The sequence below is a fragment of the Schistocerca serialis genome, chromosome 8, assembly GCF_023864345.2.
Source record: "Schistocerca serialis cubense isolate TAMUIC-IGC-003099 chromosome 8, iqSchSeri2.2, whole genome shotgun sequence".
Lineage (NCBI taxonomy): Eukaryota > Metazoa > Arthropoda > Insecta > Orthoptera > Acrididae > Schistocerca > Schistocerca serialis.
In genome coordinates this window covers 616965261-616992598 of record NC_064645.1, presented here as the reverse complement: position 1 = coordinate 616992598, position 27338 = coordinate 616965261, and the positions used below count along the sequence as shown (strand labels likewise).

The 27338-nt window shown below is 39.2% G+C and overlaps 1 protein-coding gene across 2 annotated transcripts in view; it reads right to left on the bottom strand.

The window, feature by feature from the left end:
- LOC126416038 (muscle-specific protein 300 kDa-like) overlaps positions 1-27338 on the bottom strand; it is a 643030-nt gene that overhangs the window by 220664 nt on the left and 395028 nt on the right. For both annotated transcript variants that reach the window (XM_050083501.1, XM_050083503.1), the window contains 4 exons: positions 23603-23785; positions 23211-23501; positions 22749-22871; positions 22510-22661 (listed from right to left, as the gene is read on the bottom strand). In XM_050083501.1, coding sequence (XP_049939458.1) covers positions 22510-22661; positions 22749-22871; positions 23211-23501; positions 23603-23785 — 749 coding nt within the window. The remainder of the gene's footprint in view (positions 1-22509; positions 22662-22748; positions 22872-23210; positions 23502-23602; positions 23786-27338) is intronic.

Sequence of the window (27338 nt, the reverse complement as noted above, 5' to 3'; positions counted from 1 at the left end):
GGGCGAGGTAGAAATGATATACCACGTAGTCTGGCAATGGCAAGAAAAGCGTTTCTGACGAAGAGAAATTTAGTAACATAGAATGCAATGCATTGGTATGGAATGTAGTTGAAACTGGTACGATAAACAGATCAGACGAGAAAAGAATGGACGTTTTCGAAATGTGATGCTATGGAAGAACGCCGAAGATTAGATGGGCAGATCACGTAACTGGTAGTAGTAGTAGTAGAGTTATTCATCCGTAGATCTCTTTTTACAAGGATATAGGACTTGTCAAAGTATATACAAATTTATATCAATTTAAAATAAGCTAATTCGTATACACATATATTTACAGACTTCTAGTTAGAGACAATAATTAGATTTACTCCTGGTATACAATACTTTTTTTACAAATAACTTAATGTTTCCAGAATGAGATTTTCACTCTACAGCGGAGTGTGCGCTGATATGAAACTTCCTGGCAAATTAAAACTGTGTGCCCGACCGAGACTCGAACTCGGGACCTTTGCCTTTCGCGGGCAAGTGCTCTACCAACTGAGCTACCGAAGCACGACTCACGCCCGGTACTCACAGAAGCTCTCCTGCGAGAGCTTCTGTTAAGTTTGGAAGGTAGGAGACGAGGTACTGGCAGAAGTAAAGCTGTGAGTACCGGGCCTGAGTCGTGCTTCGGTAGCTCAGTTGGTAGAGCACTTGCCCGCGAAAGGCAAAGGTCCCGAGTTCGAGTCTCGGTCGGGCACACAGTTTTAATCTGCCAGGAAGTTTCAACTTAATGTTTCATAACACTTCACACACACACACACACTGGTGATCTCTGGGCCATTTTCTGTACCACAACTTCCCATTTGCTATCCTGTAAAACTGAGTCAGCATCCTTCCATAATGAGTGAGATGTTGAGCTCAGAAAGAGGAAGAGGTGTTAGTATTGTGCTATGCATAGCTTGGGGGTAAATATTTCTAGGAAGGAAAAAAACAAAATGAAGGTGTTATGTGGAATGCTGGATATTTTATAATCATTATTATTATTATTTATTTGTATAACATTTTTTATCAAACCCCTACTCTGTTTTATCTAAGTAATCTTTCAATGTATAAAATGTGTTGCACAGCACATTCCTTAAGAGTTATCGAAAGAGTGTAGATCTGAATAGACCGTGTCTTCCGAACCAAAGTAGTGATGCTTGTGGGATAATGCAGCGAAGCATATACGACACAAACAATTGAAAAGTATTTCTTGCAGTACAAGGTACTATGCTTCCTCGTGGCTTCTCCACCACTGCCTTGCAGTTCGCACGGTTGCGGAAGGGGAAGTGGGCAGAGTAAAAATTGGTGCCTGTTTCACACATCTCTCTGGCACGGCACTGCGTCTTTGAGTTAAGTGGGCCTACACATGGCTTGCTAAATAGGTTAGTGTGGGACAAGACTCTGGAAGATTACGACATGATGCAGCGTGTAGTGTGACAGGATGCTGATTTAGTTCGATAATTAATTTGTAATCTGCCAAGTTCCAGCGCATCGACAGGAAGACAGAACTCACTACCGTATTTGTTTTTTGCATTTTCACTACTTCAATATTACGCATCGGTACGATGCTGACTGTGAGTTAATGTAATTCTGGTTTCTTATAGAGATATCGAATGTTAAGGATATGACAAATACAAGAGGCGGATCTGCGGTAAGCAGACCTAAATCTACGAAGGTATTCCGTCTTTCGACGAAGACAGTGCGTATCGAAAAACATCTAACGTAGGCAAAGCGGGGATAATTTTCAACATAAGGGGGCGATGGCAAACTGACTGCGTTGAAAGTTTGGATTTTTATTTTTATTTTTTTATAAAGCAGTCTTTTGTCAATCTCACTGCGACTGCAAAATTCGACCTTCATGTATTTCATTACAGAAATGCGATCTCGAGAGATCGACTAACCTGACAGTGATCAGAGGTCGACGAAAGTGCCTCATCTCATGTCACAATAACTGTACTGTATTGTTATGAGTGCAGCAAAGCACCGGTTCATTATGTCATCAATATCCCTCGTCCATCGTTTAGCTTCTCTGAATTTTCCTTGTCGCATAATTATCTCACACAGTACTAGTCTCACTGAAAACTCTGCGACTTTAGCTTAAATTAAATTCCCGTTTAGATCCGGGCAATATCAGTTCACGTTTATTGTGCCATGAAAGATGGTGATAGTTTGTCAGGCCTATTGGGAAGATGAATTATTTATGGTGCTAAAGACCGAGCTGTTGTAAGCCCTAACGAATTGAGCGAAATGTAGCAAAGTTGTGACAGCAAATGTACATACTGCAGAAATTTAAAGAACCGATTGCAGTTTTTTCCGTGTTTAGGTATAAAATAAGTGTTTTTTTTAATAGTCCGCTCTTTTGCAAAACAAACAGCAAATGCTTTATGGAATGGAGAGGAGGCGTTTTGAAGAATAAGAAAAATATTTCTGTGGTTATTCAGTGCCCTACAATCACATTTTCAGTTATGTGGTATCATTTGTATTCCTTTCATTCTCTTTCCACCGATTGCCAACAGATAAATCCATTTTTGTCTCCTACATGTTGACTTATTCTTCCATATTTTAACACCCACAAAATTCTACATTTGCAATAAAATCTGTTCATAATTTCATATTCCAGACGGGCATGTTTGCCATTCCTCGAGCACATTGTTTAAATTTGATTTATGCCAATTAAGTATCACACTAAGATAACTTTTTCTCGTTGCCTTCACTACATCTTCCTGAAAACCTCTTAATTTCTTGACTTCTAGCCCGATTTTGTTTAGTAGGATCTCCTCTTCAATCTAAATACCTTCCAAGTTATTTTTTTCTCTTGCATCCCCACCCATTTTCTTTTCTGTTTTCCTATTTTGGAAGAACGTGTGAATCTTCTTCTGTAATCTGTCTGCCTTCATCCTCTTGAGCTGTTTTATAAAGTATAACATGTCTATTAATGACCTCTGTTGTTTTACTACATAATGACTTTATTTCCTTATTTGATTTCTTTATTCTCGATTAGATCTAATATTTTTGCAAGATTCTTATTTCTGTATTTTCCAAATCTTCTAATACCATTTTGCATTACGGTAAAAGTAGTGTTTCAGGCCCACAGAGGGCTTCTGCTTTTACAGCTGTATTATAATGCCTTACTCTAACATAGTTACAATAACACTTTTTATTGTACGTATTTCTCACATTATTGCGAAAAGTAGGCTACAGGTTGCGTCTCACCCCATAGAGGAGGCACTGAGTCGCAGACAGGCACAATGAAGATTAACAAGCTTTTGGACAAATAACTCCTTTGCAAATAGAAACAAAAACAGATTCTCACAAGCATAATCAACATGTGGTCACTGTCTCCAGCTGTTGTGGCCTTGCCTGAGACAGTTGTCATGAGTGTGCGAGTTGTGCTTGTGTGAATGTGTTTGTGCTCTCTATTTCTGAAGGAGGGCATTTTAGTCTGGAGGAATATATGTTTATCAGTCTTTTCATTGTGCCTGTCTGTGACTCAGTGCCTCCTCAATGTGGTGAGTAGCAGTCTATCCTTTTCATGATATTGATGTCATTCCATCCTGGACTTTCTATTGCTAGATTTCTCACTACCATGTATGCTCTTTGCATTTTTTTCAGTTCTGATTTTAACTGCTTTTTCCATTTTTTATGTTTATATTTTCACCTAGATATTTAAAGGTGTCTGTTTCTTTGATGTTACCATACCAGCTTTTTAAAGGTCTTGGTGAATTACTTTCACTGATTAAGTATTCTGCCTTTTCAAACAATATTTGTTGACCAGCCTTTTCAGCTTCTTCCTTCAGAAGTTCTAGTGTTTGCTTTGCATTCTCTAAGGTTCCATCTATTATTACAAGATCATCTGCAAATGCAAAACAATTAGTTTCTTCTTCTAACGCTTTGCTTTTCCTCCTCTATTTTCGATTCTCTTGTAACTTTTTCCAGCACACAATTGAATAATAATGGTGACAAACAATATACTTGTCTGACTCCTGATATAATCTGTAAGAGACTAGAAGCTGTTTCAAAAAATTTAACTTTAGATACTGTGTTTGTAAGAGTTACTTAAGTTATTTCAATTTTTATTATCTACTGAAAATTCCTTCAAGGTGCACTTTCGTTTTATTTGATATTTTCATATACCTCATTATTTGTACTTATTTATTGTTTTAAGACTTATATGTCGACTTTCTTGAAATAAGTTTGGATACTACTGTTTACCCGAACGTCATCCTGCATACCAGGTTTCCTTGCTAATGAAAAGTAATGTGTGAAGTACAAAAGCGCCTATAGAGTGATGCATCATAACTGCATGGCTATTATTATGAGCCTATGGACTTATTTTACACATCTTTGCGAAATACATAAATGTGAGAAATGCTGCTTTAATATCAACACAGCATATTTACTGTTCTGAGTTAGTGAATATGGTAAGATGTATGATAATTGCACTACATCTTGATTGCTACTCTGTGCACGTGTCTCAAGTTAAGTTGCATTATGATAATTTGGCCGTACTTGGGTAACTGTAACTTTCCTTAATTTGTTATACAGTAATATTTCAATAGGCTATGCCCACATTTTATCTTAGTAATGTACGAAAAAGAGTTGCTACGTTCAATAACTGCCACCACTGCAAAGACCAAATAACATTCTAGTCAAACTGAGTATGTCACCTTTCATCATTCAAAGAACTTTGTTTATAAGATTCATATTACATCAAGGGAAAGGCTGCCACTCACCTTTAGCAGATGAAGTGGAGCGTGGAAACACATAACACAAAACATTATGTGAATAGTGTTTCCTGTTAAGTGTTTCTATGCTCCACACATCAGTCCATTATAGATGAGTGGGTGCGTTCCCCGTATTTTATGTATTGTTCCATCCAGAAATTCCCATCATTGTCACAACAAAACAATGAAGATCAAATTGTTTGCCATCAGCTTCAATGGTCTGTCATGCTTTGGAGTGGCATATTCATAATCAACTAACTACCCACCCTTTTAATTAGCTTTTCAGTTGGGATCCCATCACCAGAGAGTATACTATGGAAGGGCTGGAGCCAAGGTAGTCTTCAGGAAGAAAAGTGGGAAAACAAAAGAGAAGGAATCATTACCTCATTAATCACTTTATGACTGGCAGGACAGTGGACAGGACTAAACAAGTTCCAGAGCTGCAGGTTTCCTGAGGGGTCTCCCAGAGTCTGGCAATCTGCCCTGTTATTTTCAGACAACATGCCACTGTGCCAAAAGACTTTCAGACAATATAACATCGTCACACTTTTAACATCAATCTCCACATTCTCAAAAACCATAAACCTTAGAAGCTGCAACAAAAGTATTTATATTTCCAGGAAAAAAATCACGTATAATAATCAGAAAAGTATTTAGGAGAGACAGAATTATTATTTTTCTGTTTGGTTCCGCTGAGCATTTTTAGAATAAATAATGTGAAAGTGTTGTGAAAGATTAACATTTTATCAAATGAAAACACAGTTGTACTACACATATAATGCACAATAACCACACAGTAACAGTACAAATGAAGGAGTAAACAGAAAAGTGTTGCTATTAATTTATATGTATTAATAGGTTACCTTAAATTAATATCAACACAATGTGTATTTCAAATGAACAGTCACTCCCTAACTTTTTCACAAGGTCACAGTTCCCTCCACATTTTGTGTCTAGTATTACTTAAGGGTTTTTGTGGAATTGCTAGATAACAGTTCTTTACAAGGCAATAACACCGGATTGAATACGTCTTCTTATAAAATGTTTTACATCTATATAGATTCTTGACTAACTGAATGGCTCATTTGTTACTGCCGTATATTTGAAGTCTTTTGTGACTCTACTTGACTCTACCTTGGATGTAAATTGTCGTAGCCACAGAAAATATTTAACAGTTGATGTCAAAGTTATGCATATTCAGCTTCACAAGTATAAAAAGCAATAGTTTTCTTTTATTTTTTTATTAGACCACTTGTATGAACCAGTTACATAGTATCTGCCATTGATTTTAATTCCACAGTCTGCATTGTCGATAGCCATAATTTCTCTATGGCCATCCCTAGAAAATTCTAGCTTACAGCCCATGGTTCCCTTTAAATAAATATGTAAACACACTTTTTCTGACAACCCCCTTTACCACAAGGCATGTGTTAAATGTTTCTGGGATACTGACAAAACCCAGGTTTTTATCTTTAACAGCCATTTAGTCTAGAGGGGTTTGTGTTCCCTGGATAGCTCTATCTCTTTGATTGAGTCATTACGAACTATAGGTCAGAATTTTTTTCTTTTTGGCTTTTTTTCCATTCTTCCTTACTAATCCCTTCCAAGGCCACTTTGACTTAAAGGCATTCATTAGAAGGTCTTTCTTGCAAGTAGTAAGGAAAATGGTTAGGCTGTTCCTCGGGTTTTGGTTTCCTACATCTATATTTATACTCCGCAAGCCACCCAACGGTGTGTGGCGAAGGGCACTTTACGTGCCATTGTCATTACCTCCCTTTCCTGTTCCAGTCGCGTATGGTTCGCGGGAAAAACGACTAACGGAAAGCCTCCGTGTGCGCTCGAATCTCTCTAATTTCACATTCGTGATCTCCTCGGGAGGTACAAGTTGTTGTTGTTGTTGTGGTTTAGTGTATTCATCTCTTTGTCTCCCTCTATGATTTCTACCCTCCATGCTGCCCTCCAGTACTAAATTGGTGATCCCTTGACGCCTCAGAACATGTCCTACCAACCGATCCCTTCTTCTAATCAAGTTGTGCCACAAGCTCCTCTTTTCCCCAATTCTATTCAATACCTCCTCATTAGTTATGTGATCTACCCATCTAATCTTAGAAGTAGATGGAAGCAATATATTCAATACCTCCTCCAGAAACACACCCTCTCGAAACTTGGACAGCAAGCTACACCCCGATGCAGAGTGCCTCTCTTGCAGAGTCTGCCACTTGAGCTTGCTAAACATCTCCGTAACGCTATCACGCTTACCAAATAACCCTGTGACAAAACGCGCCGCTCTTCTCTGGATCCTCTCTATCTCCTCTGTCAACCCGACCTGGTATGGATCCCACACTGATGAGCAATACTCAAGTACAGGTCCAATGAGTGTTTTGTAAGCCACCTCCCTTGTCGATAGACACCCGCCTTACCAACAATTAATTTTATATGATCATTCCACTTCAAATTGTTCCGCACGCATACTCCCAGATATTTTACAGAAGTAACTGCTACCAGTGTTTGTTCCGCTAGCATATAATCATACAGTAAAGGATCCTTCTTTCTATGTATTCGCAATAAATTACATTTGTCTATGTTAAGGGTCAGTTGCCACTCCCTGCACCAAGTGCCTATCCGCTGCAGATCTTCCTGCATTTTGCTAATGCTGCAACTTCTCTGTATACTACAGCATCATCCGCGAAAAGCCGCATGGAACTTCCGACACTATCTACTAGGTCATTTATATATATTGTGAAAAGCAATGGTCCCATAACACTCCCCTGAGGCACGCCAGAGGTTACTTTAACGTCTGTAGACGTCTCTCCATTGAGAACAACATGCTGTGTTCTGTTTGCTAAAAACTCTTCAATCCAGCCCCACAGCTGGTCTGATATTCTATAGGCTCTTACTTTGTTTATCAAGCGACAGTGCGGAACTATATCGAATGCCTCCCGGAAGTCAAGGAAAAGGGCATCTACCTGGGAGCCTGTATCTAATATTTTCTGGGTCTCATGAACAAATAAAGCGAGTTGGGTCTCACATGATTGCTGTTTCCAGAATCCATGTTGATTCTTACAGAGCAGATTCTGGGTTTCCAGAAATGACATGATACGCAAGCAAAAAACATGTTCTAAAATTCTACAACTGATCGATGTCAGAGATATAGGTCTATAATTTTACACATCTGCTCGACGACCCTTCTTGAAGACTGGGACTACCTGTGTTCGTTTCCAATCATTTAGAACCTTCTGTTCCTCTAGAGACTTGCGGTACATGGCTGTTAGAAGGGGGGCAAGTTCTTTCACATACTCTGTGTAGAATCGAATTGGTATCCCATCAGGTCCAGTGGACTTCCCTCTGTTGAGTGATTTCAGTTGCTTTTCTATTCCTTTGACACTTGTTTCGATGTCAGCCGTTTTTTCGTTTGTGCGAGGATTTAGAGAAGGAACTACAGTGTGGTCTTCCTCTGTGAAACAGCTTTGCAAAAAGGTGCTTAGTATTTCAGCTTTACACGTGTCATCCTCTGTTTCAATGCCATCATCATCCCAGAGTGTCTGTATGAGCTGTTTCAAGCCACTTACTGATTTAACGTAAGACCAGAACTTCCTAGGATTTTCTGTCAAGTCGGTACATAGAATTTTACTTTCGAATTCACTGAACGCTTCACGCATAGCCCTCCTTACGCTAACTTTGACATCATTTAGCTTCAGTTTGTCTGAGAGGTTTTGGCTGCGTTTAAACTTGCAGTGAAGCTCTCTTTGCTTTCACAGTAGTTTCCTAACTTTGTTGTTGAACCACAGTGGGTTTTTCCCGTCCCTCACAGTTTTACTCAGCACGTACCTGTCTAAAACGCATTTTACGACTGCCTTGAACTTTTTCCATAAACACTCAACATTGTCAGTGTCGGAACAGAATTTTTCGTTTTGATCTGTTAGGTAGTCTGAAATCTGCCTTCTATTACTCTTGCTAAACAGGTAAACCTTCCTCCCTTTTTTATATTCCTATTTACTTCCATATTCAGGGATGCTGCAAACGGCCTTATGATCACTGATTCCCTGTTCTGCGCTTATGATCACTGATTCCCTGTTCTGCGCTTACAGAGACGAAAAGTTCAGGTCTGTTTGTTATCAGTAGGTCCACGATATTATCTCCACGAGTCGGTTCTCTGTTTAATTGCTCGAGGTAATTTTTGGATAGTGCACTCAGTATAATGTCACTCGATGCTCTGTCCCTGCCACCCGTCCTAAACATCTGAGTGTCCCAGTCTATATCTGGTAAATTGAAATCTCCACCTAAGACTATAACATGCTGAGAAAATTAGGTGAAATGTATTCCAGATTTTCTCTCAGTTGTTCTGCCACTAATGCTGCTGAGTTGGGAGGTCGGAAAAAGGAGCCAATTATTAACCTAGCTCGGTTGTTGAGTGTAACCTCCACCCATAATAATTCACAGGAACTATCCACTTCTACTTCACTACAGGATATACTACTACTAATAGCGACAAACATGTCACCACCGGTTGCATGCAGTCTATCCTTTCTAAACATGGTCTGTGCCTTTGTAAAAATTTCAGCAGAATTTATCTCTGGCTTCAGCCAGCTTTCCGTACCTATAAAGATTTCAGCTTCGGTGCTTTCTATCAGTGCTTGAAGTTCCGGTACTTTACCAATGCAGCTTCGACAGTTTACAATACTGATTTCTGCTTGGTCCCCGCATGTCCTGACTTTGCCCCGCACCCTTTGAGGCTGTTGTCCTTTCTATACTTGCCCGAGGCCCTCTAACCTAAAAAACCACCCAGTCCACACCACACAACCCCTGCTACCCGCGTAGCCGCCTGCTGTGTGTAGTGGGCTCCTGACCTATCCAGCGGAACCCGAAACCCCACCACTCTATGGCGCAAGTCGAGGAATCTGCAGCCCACACGGTCGCAGAACTGTCTCAGCCTCTGATTCAGACCCTCCACTCGGCTCTGTACCAAAGGTCCGCAGTCAGTCCTGTCGACGATGCTGCAGATGGTGAGCTCTGCTTTCATCCCACTAGCGAGACTGGCAGTCTTCACCAAATCAGATAGCTGCCAGAAGCCAGAGAGGATTTCCTCTGACCCATAGCGACACACATCATTGGTGCCGACATGAGCGACCACCTGCAGATGGGTGCACCCTGTACCCTTAACGGCATCCGGAAGGACCCTTTCCACATCTGGAATGACTCCCCCTGGTATGCACAAGGAGTGCATATTGGTTTTCTCCCCCTCTCTTGCTGCCATATCCCTAAGGGGCCCCATTACACGCCTGACATTGGAGCTCCCAACTACCATTAAGCCCACCCTCTGCGACCGCCCAGATCTTGCAGACTGAGGGGCAACCTCTGGAACAGGACAAGCAGCCATGTCTGACCGAAGATCAGTATCAGCCAGAAACAGAGCCTGAAACCGGTTCGTCAGCCAAACCGGAGAGGCCTTCCGTTCAGACCTCCGGAATGTCTTTCGCCCCCTGCCACACCTCGAGACGACCGTCCGGAATGTCTTTCGCCCCCTCCCACACCTCGAGACGACCTCCCACTCTACCACGGGTGAGGGGTCAGCCTCTATGTGGGCAGTATCCCGGGCAGCCACAGCCGTAGTCCAATCGGGGGATGTGTGGGACGAGCTCGCCGTCCCCGAGAAACCCCCATCCGGACCCCCACAGTGATGCCCATTGGCAACAGCCTCAAGCTGTGTGACTGAAGCCAACACTGCCTGAAGCTGGGAGCGAAGGGATCCCAACTCAGCCCGCATCCGAACACAGCAGTTGCAGTCCCTATCCATGCTAATACTGTTGTGCAAAGAATGTCTGAACTAATCTACAGAGGAGACAAACAATTCGGCACAAAATTTAAATGGTTATTAAAATACAAGATTGCCTAGTAAATGCAGAAATGCTGCTACTTGCGCACTGCTGACACACTGCTCAGCGGCGGAAGGAGACTACGCGATTTTACACTATTCAGGTACTACAACTCTTAAATACTATGATACGCCCAAAATTTATGAATTAAACAATGCAAGTACCCAAAAACACGCAAAGAAATTAAGAATTAAACTATGTAACAAATAAGTGAGCTAAGAGTATACGACTTGCTGCTGGCAGCTGCTTATCCAACAGAGGCAGGGAGCACACTGACCTTCTACTTTACCTCTGGGGTGTAACTCCCCATTGAATTCGAGTGAATCACTGTCAAATCCATAAAAGGATTAATTATCAATGTCTACTGACTGAATTTCTTCTACACTATGATTAGTATTGCTGTCATGAAAAACTGCTTTTTGTTTCAATCCTAAGACATTAAAATCTTAGGTTACTCCATATTTGAACTTGGAAAATTATAATCCACTATGAAATTTACATCCCTTCTGACAGGTTTATGGCAGTAATCAATATCTGTTCGTTGTCTGGCAGTAGCCCATGAATGTCAATTTCTGTGACTTCTCATCCCACTTCTTCAAATGGGGTTTTGGAATGCAAAACACTGCAATGGAGCCAAAACTCCTAAAGTGTGATAAAGAAGGCTTTCTTCTGTGCCAAAATTCATATGGCACTTTTAGCTCTCTCACCAACGCAATTTTACTGTGACTGCATCATACTGTAAGGTGATGGGTGATACCTTCAGGAGTCAGAATTCTTTTTACTTCACTGACATATTACTTTCCATTTTCAGATTACAATTTCTTGACATTTCTTCCTGTCTGCTTTCCCACCATGATTTTGAAGTTTTTAAATGTCTGTGTGATCCAAGGCTTTTTCTTCAAAAAATGGACACACTTTTATCTCGAAAAATCATCATTAAATATGAGAAAAATAATTATTTCCATGAAGTCATTTTTAGAATACTTTTTGCTAGTTTCCAACAAAAGATGTGACCACTTTCCTATGATGCAGAACTCATATGGAGCCTTGACCAAAATATCCTCATTTACTCCCGTTGAAACCTTTGCCATATTCAACGTACTTCTGTGATTCACGTGTCCTAGCTTGTGATGTCATAAACATCCATGACATTTGGTGTAGTAGCATTGTTTCATTTCACCTGTATTCAAACAACAGATACCATTCTTAGGTGATGCTTTGGCAATTACTTCACCTCCTATTTTATATATCATCAACCTCTTTTTGTTAAAGCTGATATGATGCCTCTCACTTTCAATTTTACTAACTGAGAGCAAAAGCAGAGTTTGGGACATGAATGACATACATTGCTTCTACTTCTACTGTTTTTTCACCAGTATAGACAGCCAGAATAACACTCCCAGAAGTCTCTGCTACTAAGCTGTCACCCCCAAATTGACCATGGAGCTTTTACCTGGGTTGGCATTATGAGGCTTCCCTCCATCATCAGTGATGTGAAGCAAGGCACAATAATCTAAATACCACCTCTCTCCTACAGAGGACTGTTTAGAACTTGCTGCGAGAACAGCTTTTGTGTGTTATGGCTGTGTTCTAGTTACATTTCCATTCCTGTTATGAGCTTCCACCTTTTTCACCCTTGCCAGAATAATATTTAGGAATATGATTTACTTGCAGCAGTTAATAACGTGTTTTGTATGACCTTTGTTATTACCATATAAGGCTGATTCTTCATTTCCATTTCTATCTTCAGGTTTGACATCTTGTAGTAGTTTTACTTTAATACAATCTCCAGTGATATGTGTGCTAATGTTTCCAAGTGTCATAATCATAGTTTGATAATGAAGATGTAATCCAGTCCAGAGGAAACTTCTTATCCACTCTTCACTCCCTGGGAACTTTGTTTCATTTAACTTAAATGTGGTCATTATGATTTGATTGTAGTAGTCATCTAATGACACGCATTTATCTAATTTGGTTGTGATTAATGTTCTCAGCAAGCTAACTCCATGTGTTAGTCCAATCTTTTTCCAGGGCTGTCCAGGCTTCTGGTGCCTTATTCATGTCCCTTGATATGGCAATAATGTGTTTTGTCCACATACAGTATAATCCATCTGTCTATATTCTTCCAAGAACTATTTGGTTTCATCAGATTCGAAGGAGATTTTTCTATTATATCCCACAGATCATCCTGAACTAAGCCTTCATTGCAAATTTCCACAGCAAATAATTTTTGTATCCAGTAAACTTTTTAAGTATCGGAAGCCCAGAAGAGACTAGAAATCACTTTTAGGTCTGAATGTATATAATAAACAGCAGTCTGTAACTGCACACACAAATGAGCGATCAGATAAAAAAAAAGGAAAAAACTTTCACACACTCATAATTTACACATGTGCATTCAGCTCATTCTGTACAGATACACGGGGAACGCTGTTATTGTGTCAGATATGATTTCTAGGCTATTTTTACATCAAATCTTTTTCTCTTGCTCTGGAACATCAGGAGTTGCATTTTACACATTCTCAAGTCTCACTTACACTGAAATTGGCATCAAATTTATTATATGTCTTCACTTGTTGTATAACTAATGTTATTTTCAACTAACGGAGGTCACTTGAAAATGGACCTACTGTCATGTCAAAATTATTTCTTAAATTATGACACAACAGCAAAACAACATTCAGTTGTCCAGCAGCTGTATGCTGTTTCAAAAGAAATTCTGAGGGGGGAAAAAATGTTGAAAAAACAAGAACTTGATGTGAAGATTGCAACATGGGCTTTTGTGCGGTACCTTGCTTCAAGATATACGATATTCAGAAAAAGTATCAGTAAGTTTCTCTTGTGTTTGCAATGTTGAACATGATTTTCTCATATCCTTCATTACGTACATTAAATGTCAATTAAAATAAATTCTAAATCCAGTTTTTGGTATTGTTATATTTACTTAATAAAATCCTCATAATTATTCTAGTTATTGAATAACAAAATTGGTCTGCGATTTTAGAATGTTGAAATCTTGTGGTGACTTAGCAGTGTGGCCCCTCCCTTGTAATGGTTTGATGAGTCATGGTGTATTTCTTGACTGAAATATGCAGTGCTAATATCCATTTATAAAGAATTAAAGATTAGCATGTGCTCTCTTAATTATAAAGTCATCACTCTCCTTCATGTGTTCTTCAAAATTTTTAGGAAGGTAGTTTATCACTGAATACAGAATAATTTTGGTGACAATAATCTTGTAATAACTACTCAATTTGGCTTCCATAGTGGAAGCTCTGCACAGAAAGCAATATTTGATCTCTTAAACTGAGTTCTGGTAGAACTAAACACGAAAAATTGCCTTGCTTGCATTTTCTGCAACTTTTTCATGGCCTCCAAGTGTGTAAATCATAATATTCTGCTAGAGAAATTTGAATGTTTCTGTATTAAAAGCATCTCCCTTGCATGGGGGGGAGTCTTATTGTAACAACAAAAAATAGAGCGACTGCTCAGCACTTCATGCTGCATGGCACAAGTTGCAAACTGTTGACAGCAGCACTACGATATAAACAGTTTTATAGGATTTTTAATATACCAAGATTAATATTGTCTACCCCTTCCCCCCTTCTTTAATCTGTGTCATGGCATTCTACAATGCTTATTACTCACAGAAAAACAGTTTTATGGTCATACAACCATAGAAGACCTTATATACGTTATCTTAAGTGTGTCGATAGAGTATTCATATGCAGCCGCTCAGCGCCTCACGCTGCATGGCACGAGCTGAAAACTGTTGACAACAAAGAAAATGGACAAATTGCTACTATAGCTGTTTCACAAGGCTTTCATGTTATTTTATTTAACCTGTCATTTTATAAAAATTTGTAGTCACAGCATTACAAACAATTTTACAGGCTTTTTTAATATGTTAAGATTAATATTGTGTACCCCTTGACCCCTCCCCCCTTCCCTTAATTGTGACATGGTGATCTACAATGTTTGTTATTCACAGAAAACAATTTTATGGTCATACAACTACAGATGATCGTATGTACGGTATCTTAAGTGTGCCAACTTTCATCAGTTCTCTTACAATCTCTAGTAATCTATATAATTTTAACTTTTAATAAATATTTATGAACTTTTTCTGATGGTTAGTAATTTAAGTGATGCAAGTTGTAAATGAAACAAAAGATTTGTTTGTAAACAACAAACAGTTGGCCCCAGCACCAATCAGAGGGTTCTTCCAACGTATTTATATATATATATATAAAAAAAAGAAGAAGAAGAAGAAGAAGAAGGAAACCTACTGTTTTGTAAAGTAAATATTTTATAAGACTTTGTAATTAATTCCCGTACTGACTGATGAAATCATTTTATACGTTGTGATGATGAAAACAGATTGTAAACAGAAACACATAGCAGCATGTACCACATACCCAGCACCGCCTAGCGGTCTAGTCCACCTGGCTTCCAAAATCTTCACTTGGTAGCAGTTTTCACTTGTCTCATGCTTGAGAATGTTCTATATGACTGACAGCAATGGTAAACCAGCAAGCCATATTCTAGTCATTGTAATATGTCTTATCAGTGGTGAAATGTATCACATTTTCATGTTTCTTGATATCAGATATTGTTGTATTTTTTGTAGCCTCAAAATTCAGAGTGGGAAACAGTTCTGCAAATTCTGGTACTCATCTACTTCTCTTCTTTATCTACATAACCTTCGTTAGTCACTTTCCTCACCCATCCAGCCCCTTCCCTGTTCCCATTCCAGCACTAACACACTGTCATTCCGCCATCGAACCCAGTCTTTTTACTTTCCTGCTACTCCCCCTCCCCTCACCACCTCTCCCTGCAGTACTTCACTGTTTCACTGTCCACCACCTGCACCGTACTATCCCTGTCCCTCCCTGCCCCAGCCTCCTCCTTACCCCCATCCAGTCGCCACTCCCATCATGCACAGGTGCTGCTGCTCGCAGTGTGGTTTCAGTTGCCTGAGACTGCAGTTGAGTTGCGTTCGCGCGCGCGGGCGCGTGTGTGCGTGTGCGTGTGCGTGTGTGTGTGTGTGTGTGTGTGTGTGTGTGGCGGGGGGGGGGGGGGTGTCTATTGTTAACTGAAACCTTAATGGCTGAAAGCTTTATTTGTGACAGTCTTTTTGTTGTGCCTATCTGCGACTCAGCGTCTCCGCAATATGGTGAATAGCAACTTCCCTTTTCATAATAATGATCTACATAAACCATTTACCAAAGTACTATTTAAAAACTTACGTTTGCAGATGATAAAAAGAAACTGATAAAGGGCCCAAACACATCCACAAAGTTTTTAACAAGTTGCTGGCAGACTCCCAAATAGAAACTAAAATAACAGAATAACTAATTATATCAAAAGGAAAATTAAGCTAAGAAATGTACAAAATTATGAAACAGAATTACTAGCAGTATCTGCTTTCAAGACTGCTGATACACACCTACAAAAGTACCAAACACCATCTTGCTTTCACAATGTGACTCCCTTTCATCCTGTGTTCTGAATGACCTGTCATTCCCTTTTTATCTTCCCAAGCATATCAATCCCCCCCCCCCCCCCCCCCCCAATCCAAGGAAAGAACTTCTCAATCTCCAGACTGGTTCTATGAAGCCTGCCATGAGTTCCTCTCCTGTGCCAACCTTTTCATCCCTGTGTAGCACCTGCACCCTATTTCCTCAGTTATGTATGTATTTCAATCTCTTTCTTTCTCCACATTTTTTATCCTCTATACCTCCATCTAGCTCCTCGGAAGTCACTCCCTGATGTCATAATGTGCATCTATCCATCCTGTCCCTTCTTCTTGCTATTGTTTTCCATAAATTCCATTTCTCAGCAATTCTACGGTGAACCTCCTCGTTTCTTATTCTGCCAGTCCATTAAATTTTCAACATTCTTTTGTAACAACATATCTCAAATGCTTTAATTCGCTTCTGTTCCGGTTTTCCCCCAATCCTTGTTTCAGTAACATAAAATGCTGTCCTCCAAACATACAGTCTCAGAAATTTCTTCCTCAAATTAAGGTCTATGTTTGATACTAGTAGACTTCTCTTTGCCAGTAATAGTTTGCTTTTTATGCCTTTCTTACTCTATCCATCAGGCGTTTTCTGCTGCATAGGTAGCAGAATTCCTTAACTCCATCTACTTTGTGATTCCCAATTTGATTACATACCTGTCTTACACCCTTTTTAATCTGAGCACTTCATTCCTTGTTTTCCAGTCCTACTGCTCCCTCTTGGTTCTTGTACAAGCGTTGCCCAGAAAGTAGCGCACCACATTTTTTTTTCTCCGACAATTCTTTATTGACCATAATGAGAATTACACACATATAAGGATGGTGTTTTATCTACACACCCTATTTTGCCACATACCTCCATCCTGTTCTATCCTGGTGGTAGAGCCAGTGCTTCACTGTGTGAATCACCTCCTCATAGTCCTCAAAATGTCTTCCATGAATGGCATCCTTTAATGGCCCAGACATGGAAGTCTGAGGGGACTAGGTAATTGCTGTAGAATGTGAAAACCATGGATCGTCTCCCCGACTGCTGTAAATCGTGGCGCTCTGCTGAATTGCTTTCTGATGACCTCGCCCTCCATGCCCAGCAACTAACTGTACTTCTGTTCACAGTAGATGCTCCATAGACTTTGCACAAGCATTTTTGAATATTCCCCACAGTTTGTTTCTCTGCAGTGAGAAATTCAATGATGGCACATAGCTTGTAATGTACATCACTTACTTACGCCATTTTGAAACTGTCCTGCAGCTATGCTATCTGTCATAGGTGACAGAAACATGGTGCGCTCACTCACGAGACTTCATGTAATACATATGTAACGTTTTGCATATGTAGCATTGTTATTGGCTGAGAAAAAAAAATGCAGTGCCTTATATTCTGGGCAACCTTCGCACATACTGTATATTACTCATCTTTCATTGGGAGTTTTTCCAACTAAGCGTCAACAACTCTATTTTATGCAGTTGCAATGTCAGTATCATCATCATTTCCTTTGGACGTTTGTCCGACTTTAACGCGGGGTCGGCCTTGTTGCTATGGAATTTTATATTGTTAGTGTCAGAGGGTGGCTATAGAGCTTACCCACATTTTTCTCAGAATTTTGAACATCTTGCACCATTTGACATTGTCAAACACTTTTTCTAGGTCAACAAATCCTATGAACATGTCCTGATTTTTCTTCAGTCTTGCTTCCATTATCTACTGCAATGTCAGAATTGCCTTTTTGGTACCTTTACCTTTATTAAAGCCAAACTGATCATAATCTAACAAATGTTCAATTGTGAAACGGAAAGAAGAGAAGGATTTCTGGTCAGACGAGAACAGGGTAATATCAATAGCAGCCAAAAATGGTATAACAGGAGTAGAACTCATTATGAATAGGAAGGGAGGGCAGGGAATGGGTTACTGTGAACAGATCAGTGATAGGGCTGTTCTCATTAGAATCGACAGCAAACCAACACCAATAACAGTAGTTCATCTACACATGCCTATGTTGCAAGCAGAAGATGAAGATGTTGAAAGGGTAATTTAGTATGTAAAGGAGATGAAAATCTAATAGTCATGGGAGATTGGAATACTGTTGTAGGGGGAAAAAGTGTTATGGGAGAATATGGAGTTGAGTGCAGGAATGAGAAAGGAGAAAGACTGATAGAGCCTGCAGTAAATTTCAGCAAGTAATAATGAATACTCTGTCCAAGAATTACAAGAGGATATGGTTTACTGGGAAAAGGCCAAGAGATGCAGGAAGATTCCAGTTAGATCACATCACGGTCAGGCAGAGATTCTGAAATCAGATATTGGATTATAAGGCATACCTAAGAGCAGACATAGCCTGAGATCACAATTTAGTAATGAGGAAAAGTAGCCACAGTTTAAGAAACAAGTGAGGAAGAATCAATGCACATACAAGTGGGATAAGGAAGTACTAAGGAAATGAAAATATATGCTTGAAGATCTGTGAGACTATAGATACTGCAATAATGAACAGCTCAGCAAGGGCAGCAACATTAAGAGTGCAACAGAAGTTCCAATCTTAAATGCAGTGGAGAGAGTGGGAAGGCCTCTACAAGGGAGAGGATTTGTCTGATCATGTGATAGAACAAGAAACAGGAGTCAACATGGAAGAGAGAGGGGATCCAGTATTGGGGGATAGACAACATTCCATCAGAATTTCTAAAATCACTGGGGGGAAGTGGCAACAAAATGGCTATTCAAGTTGGCATGTAGAATCCATTAGTCTGACAATATACCATCAGATGTTCAGAAAAATATCATAATCACTATTCCGAAGATAGCAAGAGCCAACAAGTCCGAGAATTGTCATACAATTAGCTTAACAGGTCATGCATCAAAGTTGTTGACAAGAATAATATACAGAAGAATGGAGGGAACTAATAATGCCTAAAGCAAGGACAGTGTTGGGTACTTTTACAGGTTTCTACCAGCATACTACATATTCTGCCCCCTGAAAGTATCTATTGGCCAGAAAGTCTGTCTCATAATTTAGAATACCTAGTTAGCTGTTACTTCTGTAATTTATCTGTATGTTTGAATTGTTTACTGTGAAGTTTTATCAGTTAACAGAAAGTTTGCTCAGCACAAATTATGAAGTCTTTAGCTCATCGCATTATTTTTTTTAATCTTACCCAAACTTAGTTTTTTCCTCTTGTTTTTCTGCTACAGCTGCATGAGTAACAGCAATAATAACAATATTTGTGACTCCAACAACATGAACAATAAGCTTCACTCAACAAATTTAATTCTGTGTTCAGGTATGTTTTTTTATTCTTTGAAAGTGAGTTAGTACAAGTAAGGTTAAGCTGCAAGCAGGGAGAGGAGACTCACGGCCAAGAGAAAGCAGACAAGCACAGAACTGCAAATAAAACTAAAAATCCTAGAGGAAGTAGACCACATTGTGTAGAAGAAAAGCACAGCTGCCGGCCGCGGTGGTCTCGCGGTTAAGGCGCTCAGTCCGGAACCGCGCGACTGCTACGGTCGCAGGTTCGAATCCTGCCTCGGGCATGGATGTGTGTGATGTCCTTAGGTTAGTTAGGTTTAAGTAGTTCTAAGTTCTAGGGGACCTTTAAGTGGAGCTACAATTCAGTCAAAAACAGAGGTTGAAAAAAAATTTAGACATTCAGGATTTAAGTTGTTCTGCTGGTTAGCTGTACCAGTTCCAAACCACACACTCAGTTTCATCATTAGTGATTTGTGGTGAAGCAAATAAAGCTGCAGAATGTGCAAAAAGTTAAATGCACGAATTGAGAAGAATATGCCTTGGGTGATATCTACAATATGGACAGAAATGGACCTTTTCACAACTCTTCCCAAATCATACCACTGAAATAAAGAGTGACAAGTCCCATGGTGGAGCACACGGCAAACACTGTTTAGCTGTTGTACTGGCATGTAATTCAGACAGCAGTGGAAAAACACCATCCTTCGGTGATTAGGAAGTCAGAGAAACCATGTTGTTTTAAGAACATAAACGTTAATACTTTACCTTACATCTACTCTCACCATAAGAAAGCTTGGATCGACAGCTCATCAGTTTGTAAATGGTTTCTTCATTTTAACAGTAAAATGGTGGCTCAGAACAAGTAAGTTCTTCTGACACTGGACAGATGCACATATCATAACATACATGATCTTAACGTAAGCAATGTAAAGGTTCACTCCCCCCCCCCCCCAAATCCACCCACCCACCCACCAAATACAAGAAGTCATCTTCAGCCTTTGTATCAAGGCATTATTCTGTCTTATTGAAAATGACTTGTGACAACAGCAGTTCACATTGCTGGAAAGGAGTGCGAATCACCCTATAAAAGCTATTGTTGCATCCTGTAAATCCATGTCATCACAACAGTTATAGAATTGTTTTAGCAAAGTCTATAGATGGTAATCCTGTTGATGAGTTAGTTGGTGACAGTGATGCCACTTCACCTGATGAATGTAATATTCTACAACACATTTTGAACCCTGGAATTAGTTTTGAGGAGTTTGGTAACACATATGATGATGTCGGTGCATGTGCTCCAGTGGAATCTGATGTACAAACCACTGTGTCTGAAATGCAAGAAATGCCACCAGGAGAAAGTGAAGATGGCAATATCATTCTGCCTACATGCCAGGAAGTGTTACATGCCTTGAACACTTTAGAACATTTTGCTGCAACATCCAAAACGATGCTGGTTTTACAGAGTCAATGAGTACACTTGGCCCTGAAGTTGACAAGTATTTTCATTCCTGTCTTTGACAGTGCAGTATACAGGACTTTTTCACCAGACTGAGTGAGATGGTGCAGTGGTCAGCACACTGCACTCACATTTGAGAGGACAATGGTTCAAATCTCTGACCAGTCATTCAGATTTAGATTTTCTGTCATTTCCGTTAATTGCTTTAGGCAAATTCCATGATGTTTCCTCTGAAAAGACACAGTTGATTTCCTTCCCCATCCTTAATTAGACCTCACTGTGGCAGGATCTTCATTCTTCCCCTCCTTTTCACATTGTATGCCTTCCTTTTAATGTCCCGAAATAAGAGAGTAGAAGTTACTGTAGTGTTTTCTATGATTATATATGTAATATGCTAGAATACCTATATAGGGTACATGGTTAACACATAGAAAAAAACTATTCCAATAACAGAATTTTGAATCCCTGGTTCACACAATATTTTTTTTTTACCTGAACTCCTGATTGTTTAGTCCTTTGGGATTTGCATTCATGAGGGCTTATTGTATTACAGAAAAAGAGCACCAGAGTACTGTTGGAGGAAAAGTCAGTGGTTTTGTTCAAAGTAACTATTTTTCTGTAAGATACATAATAAAGCAGTAATTCATAATTAATTTCCGTAACACGAATAGATTAGCATTAGCGGCAAATGGCTGTTAGTATACTATACAGAACTAAACTGCAGTGGCTGCTTATGACAATGTATGTTTGAATTGTTCTATTTTCCAGAAGGCTGCTCTCTTGAAGAGATTTTTGGAATATAATGTCTGAATGAATTAATGAAGTCCACTACACTAATCTACAAACTGTCCTACTTTCTTCAGCTATGACTGTTGTGGATTTTTCACATATAACACACCGTACCGCATTTTTTTGGCATATTCTTCACCCTCTACCCTTCTGTCAGAAACACTTGTCATTGAAGATGCAAACACATATTTCTCACTTCATCTATAGGTCAAATTGGTACACTCATGTTACATCAATACTTCTGATACTGGAAATTTGAGGTGTAGAAATTTAACCTGTCGAGATGTTGCTAACAGAGCTGGTTGTTCTATTCACCAAACAGACTGTGTGGAGTCATCTGACTGCTAACCTTCCTGACATTAAGATTTTTTAATGTAATAGCATTTGCAATTTTCTGAAAATAACAGATGTTTTCTTTTGTAATGTCTTTGATTGGATACCCTGAATGACTATTATCTACAGAACAATTCATTTCACCACATCAATGAGGTGCAAAAACACAAGGAAGGTACAGAGTCTCATGTGCAATCACTCAAGACAGTCAAATCTGTTTGAAAATCAAAGAAAATAATTCAGAGAAAACATCACTCCATCAAATCATGATTTTTATCATCATATTGTCATAATTATATTATACATGAACTTGTTGTTTGCCTAAACATATTTCTGCATTTAACCCTTGTTCCTAAGAACACACTGACAGTTTTGTGTATTACACATTTAATTATTCTAGAGTTTGTTGATGTTCCAGCAAGGGGAAAATAGAACTCTTTGTTATTTTATCAGAACCAAGGCTATATTCTGCATCTTTCCTAGCACTGATACTGAGCAAACATTGTTATAACACATGGCAAATAACAAAATAAAAAAAACATGGACTCACCTTTTGTACCCATCAGTCGTCTTGTCAAGCTTAGCTTTAAGGGCAGAGGCTGATGCTTCAGAAAATGCATTTAAATATGTTAGTACAGTTCCTGATAGGAAAAGAACTTCTCCATGCAAACTTTTCTGTCCTTCCACTTCTCTCAGTAAATCCTAAAATAAAAATACTTTTGTAGAATCTTACATCATTATGGATACAAAATTACAAATGTATATACATTCAGTAATTAATAAACTTACTTCAATTGTTTGTTTAGTGTCAACTATCTGAGATTTAGATCTGACAGTTGTATCAATGTGTCGAGCCTTTTCTTCATTGGCATTGAGTAAAGACTCAAATGCCTGCCATTTAGCTTCAAATTCCTGTAGATAAAAAGTATTTTGTATGAAAACATATACCGAACAAAACACAGGACACAAATGAGTAATTGTCTGGAATGGATATAATACACAAGTTCTCACAATCAATATTAAATGATAACAAAACATTTATTTTGGGTAGGTAATGACTCACTGACCTGGTGTATGTAAACAATTATAAAAGAGAAAGTAAAGACACTGACAATTGTGCTTGGGTTATTAGGTATTGTGAATATATTTTTCATGCTTTTGGAACTAAATGTAGGTGAAATAGTAAATGAACATAACACACTGCAGTTATGAATATATTTTTCAGTAGCAGGTCCAAAACTGAGCTCTTACCTCCCAATGCTGACCAAGTTTGATGAGCGTGTCGTGCCTGTTCTCAAGACCAGCAATGAGTGCAGACCATTTTGAATTGAACTCTGCAACTTCCTTCTCTATGCGTTCTTTACTTGCATTGTCTGCTTGCTGCTCAATTTCTGCTGCTCGTTCATTGAGAAGGTCAATTTCTGATTGTTGAGTCCTTGCATCAGAGAGAGCATGTTCCAACTTCTGTATGTTGAACTGAAGGCCAGCTAGTGTAGTAACAGGTTCATCAGAGAACTCAGCCCTTGAAAGTGCAGCTCGAACCTAAGTTAACAAAATTTAAATAGAGTTTGACAAAAATCAGCATATCTGGATTTTAAAATGTAATGAATGATACAAACTGTGTTTAAAAGTTTCAAAAATACCTTGTCGAGGGCAGTGCAGTAGTCTCTCCAGACTTCCACACCTTGTTCCAGTCTTGCACTACGAGATCGGGCTGAATTTAAGGTGTTCTTGAGGAGTTGTAGGTGCTGCTGCTGCTCTCTTCCTATCTCCTCCTGCTCTGAACCAGTAAGTGATGGCCAGATACGATCAGCAGCCTGCTGAAGCTGTTTGATCAAAAAATATCATTTTAAATTTCTTAAACTTTTCATACGTTTTGAAGAAATCCAATTATCATATCTGTATAAACTGTCTGTAAAACAGCTCAAAATTACAACTGGAAACTTTTGCTGCACAAAGAAATGGGGAATAGCTAAAAGACACATTCACAAACACTGGCTGACAAGAGAGGAGTTCGACCAAAATACGGAAACACCACAACAAATGCATGCAGATGCTAGCCAAGCTTGCAGGTTGTGCTGTTGTATTTGGCCATGAACGGCACCTGTGAAATGCCCTCAATACGTTGCAAGTGTCAGTTGTGGTCAGAACAGTGTTCTGTGTAGTTATGAGTGCATTATGTTGGAGCTAAATGAATCTGAATGTGGGAAAATTGTTGGTGCTCATATGGTGGATACTTCCATAACCAAGGGAGCTGGTTTTTGAAGTTTCAAGAGGTGCCAATATATCAAAGATTCATGCCGCTTACAGAGAATGTGGTAAAACATGATCTGCTAAGTCACAACATGGACCAAGGAAATTTGTTGAGTGATCATGACAGATGGTCATTGAAGAGGATTGTGACAAAAAAATAAGAGGATGACATCAGACTGAAGAACTGAATGATGCAGCCGAAAACCCTGTGTGTACCAAAACAACACATAGGGAGTTCCATAAGCTGGAATACCAAAATTACTCATTAGTGATACAAATGCCCTTAGCAGGAAAATGTGGTGGCAAACCAAAGAAACCTTGATGATGGAGCACTGGAAGAAAGTATTTTGGTTGGATGAATCTTGTTTTCCACTGCTTCCAAAGTCTGGTTGAGTTCACATCCTGAAAGTAAAACATCATGGGGATTCATTGGTGATCTTGGCAGCCATATACTCTCTTATCTATTCTCCCAATGGTGATGCTGTGGTCCAAGACAACACGGCCCCTGTCCACACAGCTCACATTGTCCAGAACTAATTTTGTGAGCTCTAGGATGAACTGTCACGTCTCTCCTGATCACCACAGTCACAAGATCTCAATGTAATTGAGTCCTCGTGGTGTGCTTTGGAGAGAAAGGTGCGTGATCATTCTCCACTGCCATCATTATTTACTTATATGGTCGGGGCACACATTTTCACCTGTCCTCGTTGATATATATCAACGCCTGTTAGCAGCTGAAGGTATGAATATAATTCTAATTCCATCATTATTACCTGAACTTGCCACTATTTTGCAGGAGGAATGGTAAAGTTTCCCTTGAAAACTGAACAGGAACTGCACTGATCCATTCTGATATGGCTGGAAACTGGCAACAGGTTTCCTATATTGTTTACACACACACACACACACACACACACACACACACACACACACACAGACACACAGAGAGAGAGAGAGAGAGAGAGAGAGAGAGAGAGAGAGCGCCAGCCTTTCCACATGCTTTTTTACTTAGGTTTCTCCATATTTTTTATCTTTAGTCTACTGTTTACTGGCTATTAATTATCAGTAGAGGCCATATTATATGCATCATAAAAACCTTAAAATATGCATGAAAAATGCTTTAAAACACTTGAAAAGTATCGAAATATGCAACATCAAATAATAAAAAAAATGGTAGATACTGCATGCATTATATCTCAAAGTCGAACCTGCGCATATGAATTACGAGGACGACTGCCGGCCACACAAAAAATTTGTACATTTGGAACACTGATATCACTTTCTGAATATTTTCTGGTAGAGGTAAGGAAGGGGGCCTTTCTGGGATTATTTCTAAAGATTTGCAAAATGGAGAGAGATACTGTGATCCAAGAATTGTTCCTTCTTTGCTATTATTGTCTGTACGAAGCAGATGCGATGCAAGTGAGTTGCAGAGAAACAATTGATGGGGACCATCTTCAAGAGATATCACACGCAGAGTAATATTTTATTTAAAAAACAACATACAATCATGAATTTTTTTTTGAACAGTGTTAACGACCAGGTACTGTTCCAAATGTTCGGTAGTAAGATCGTATCTTCGATCACCCAAAACATTTTATAAGTGGAAAAGGACAGTTCTACATCAACTGAGGTAACTGGGCAGTATTTGAATTTGGGTGCCATGTTGCCACTTATTGTTTCTGTCCCTTTAATAAACTATCAATTTGGCACAAGGGTTGAAAGTCTGGGTTACTGTTTAAAATGTTTTCAAACTTCTCTTTAAGTTTTCTTGGGAATACCTCCAGCAATGGGGAGTTCACTAGAACAATTTTATTCATTAACTGAACATTCAGTCAGTGCCAAACCTTGAGTTTCAAGCTTTTTAATACTTCCAGGTATATGGGAAAAACGAGTGCAATTCACAGCAGTCTTTTTTAATACCGGAATCATTACAAGCTTCCTTGCATTGCCAAAGCCTCTGCACTGTCGAAGTCGTTTCTACCTCTCTAATGGCCTCAAAATTATCATTGTAAAACAACACAGCTTCAACTCACGTACCCCAATGAGTTACACCTGGTTCGGGAGGTAAAGGCACATTTGGTAGTTTTTCTCTGTAGGTCCTAATGCAAGCAGGATCCTTTGGAAACAATTTCTTTGTGGATGAAATCAGTTTCTTTACATTAAAAAATGTGGAATGTTTTCTTCAGCAAGGTGACATACTCCATGAGCAAAGCACGTCACATAAATCAAATTGGGAGACAATACTCAGAGGACTTTTCCTGCTTTGATCATATAGGGAACAACAGCATCTGAAATAAACACAAACACCCTTTCATCTGCAGAAGATTCTGCAAATATTTTTCTAATACCTTCATTCACAAATCTGGCGATCGTAGAAGAGTTACTTTTTCAAGTTCTTTGCAGGTTGCTAGATAGAAAGGAGAAGGCTCTTCTTTTAAAGCACCAACAATTAAAATTTGCACTGTAACGGCCCCAAGTGTCTGTAGTTTCATCAACTGAAATCCAGATAATGCTGTCCTTGACTTCATTTCGTATTTCTTCCAGAACATTCACGTAAATTGTCGGTATGTAATTTTTATGCAATGTTGATTCATCTGGTATATTTTGATTTAAGCAATATTTGCGCAGGAAGCCTTTGAGGATAGGGTTTGTAAATTTGTGAAGAAGAATATTTCTTGCAATGAATGCTACACGTAGATCCACGTTAAACTGACTCTTTTGGTTACCTTTGGACAAATCCCTGCTTCTGCAACTTGCTGTTGTCAGAAGTTGTGGTCATGGTCCTTTCTTCTGCATTCCTGTGATACGAAGACTTGTCTTCACAAGTTGGTCTATTTGAAGCTTTTTTTAGCACGAAACATTTTTCTCATGAACTCAACAATATAAAATGATTCCGTCGTACATAAATGTTCCAGGATGGTCAGCTATCCAAGAAATTGTTTCTTTTTTTTGGGCGGCATGGCACACAACACGTTACACACTACAAGTCGTAAACATGTTCAACTGTGTACAAGTAAACAGAAAGCTAACTGAAGCAATGGACATGCGACAAAAAGGTCATGTAGTTTGATTCAATTGTTGCCGACGCATACGGTTTGACAGCGGAGGGCATTAAATAGGGGC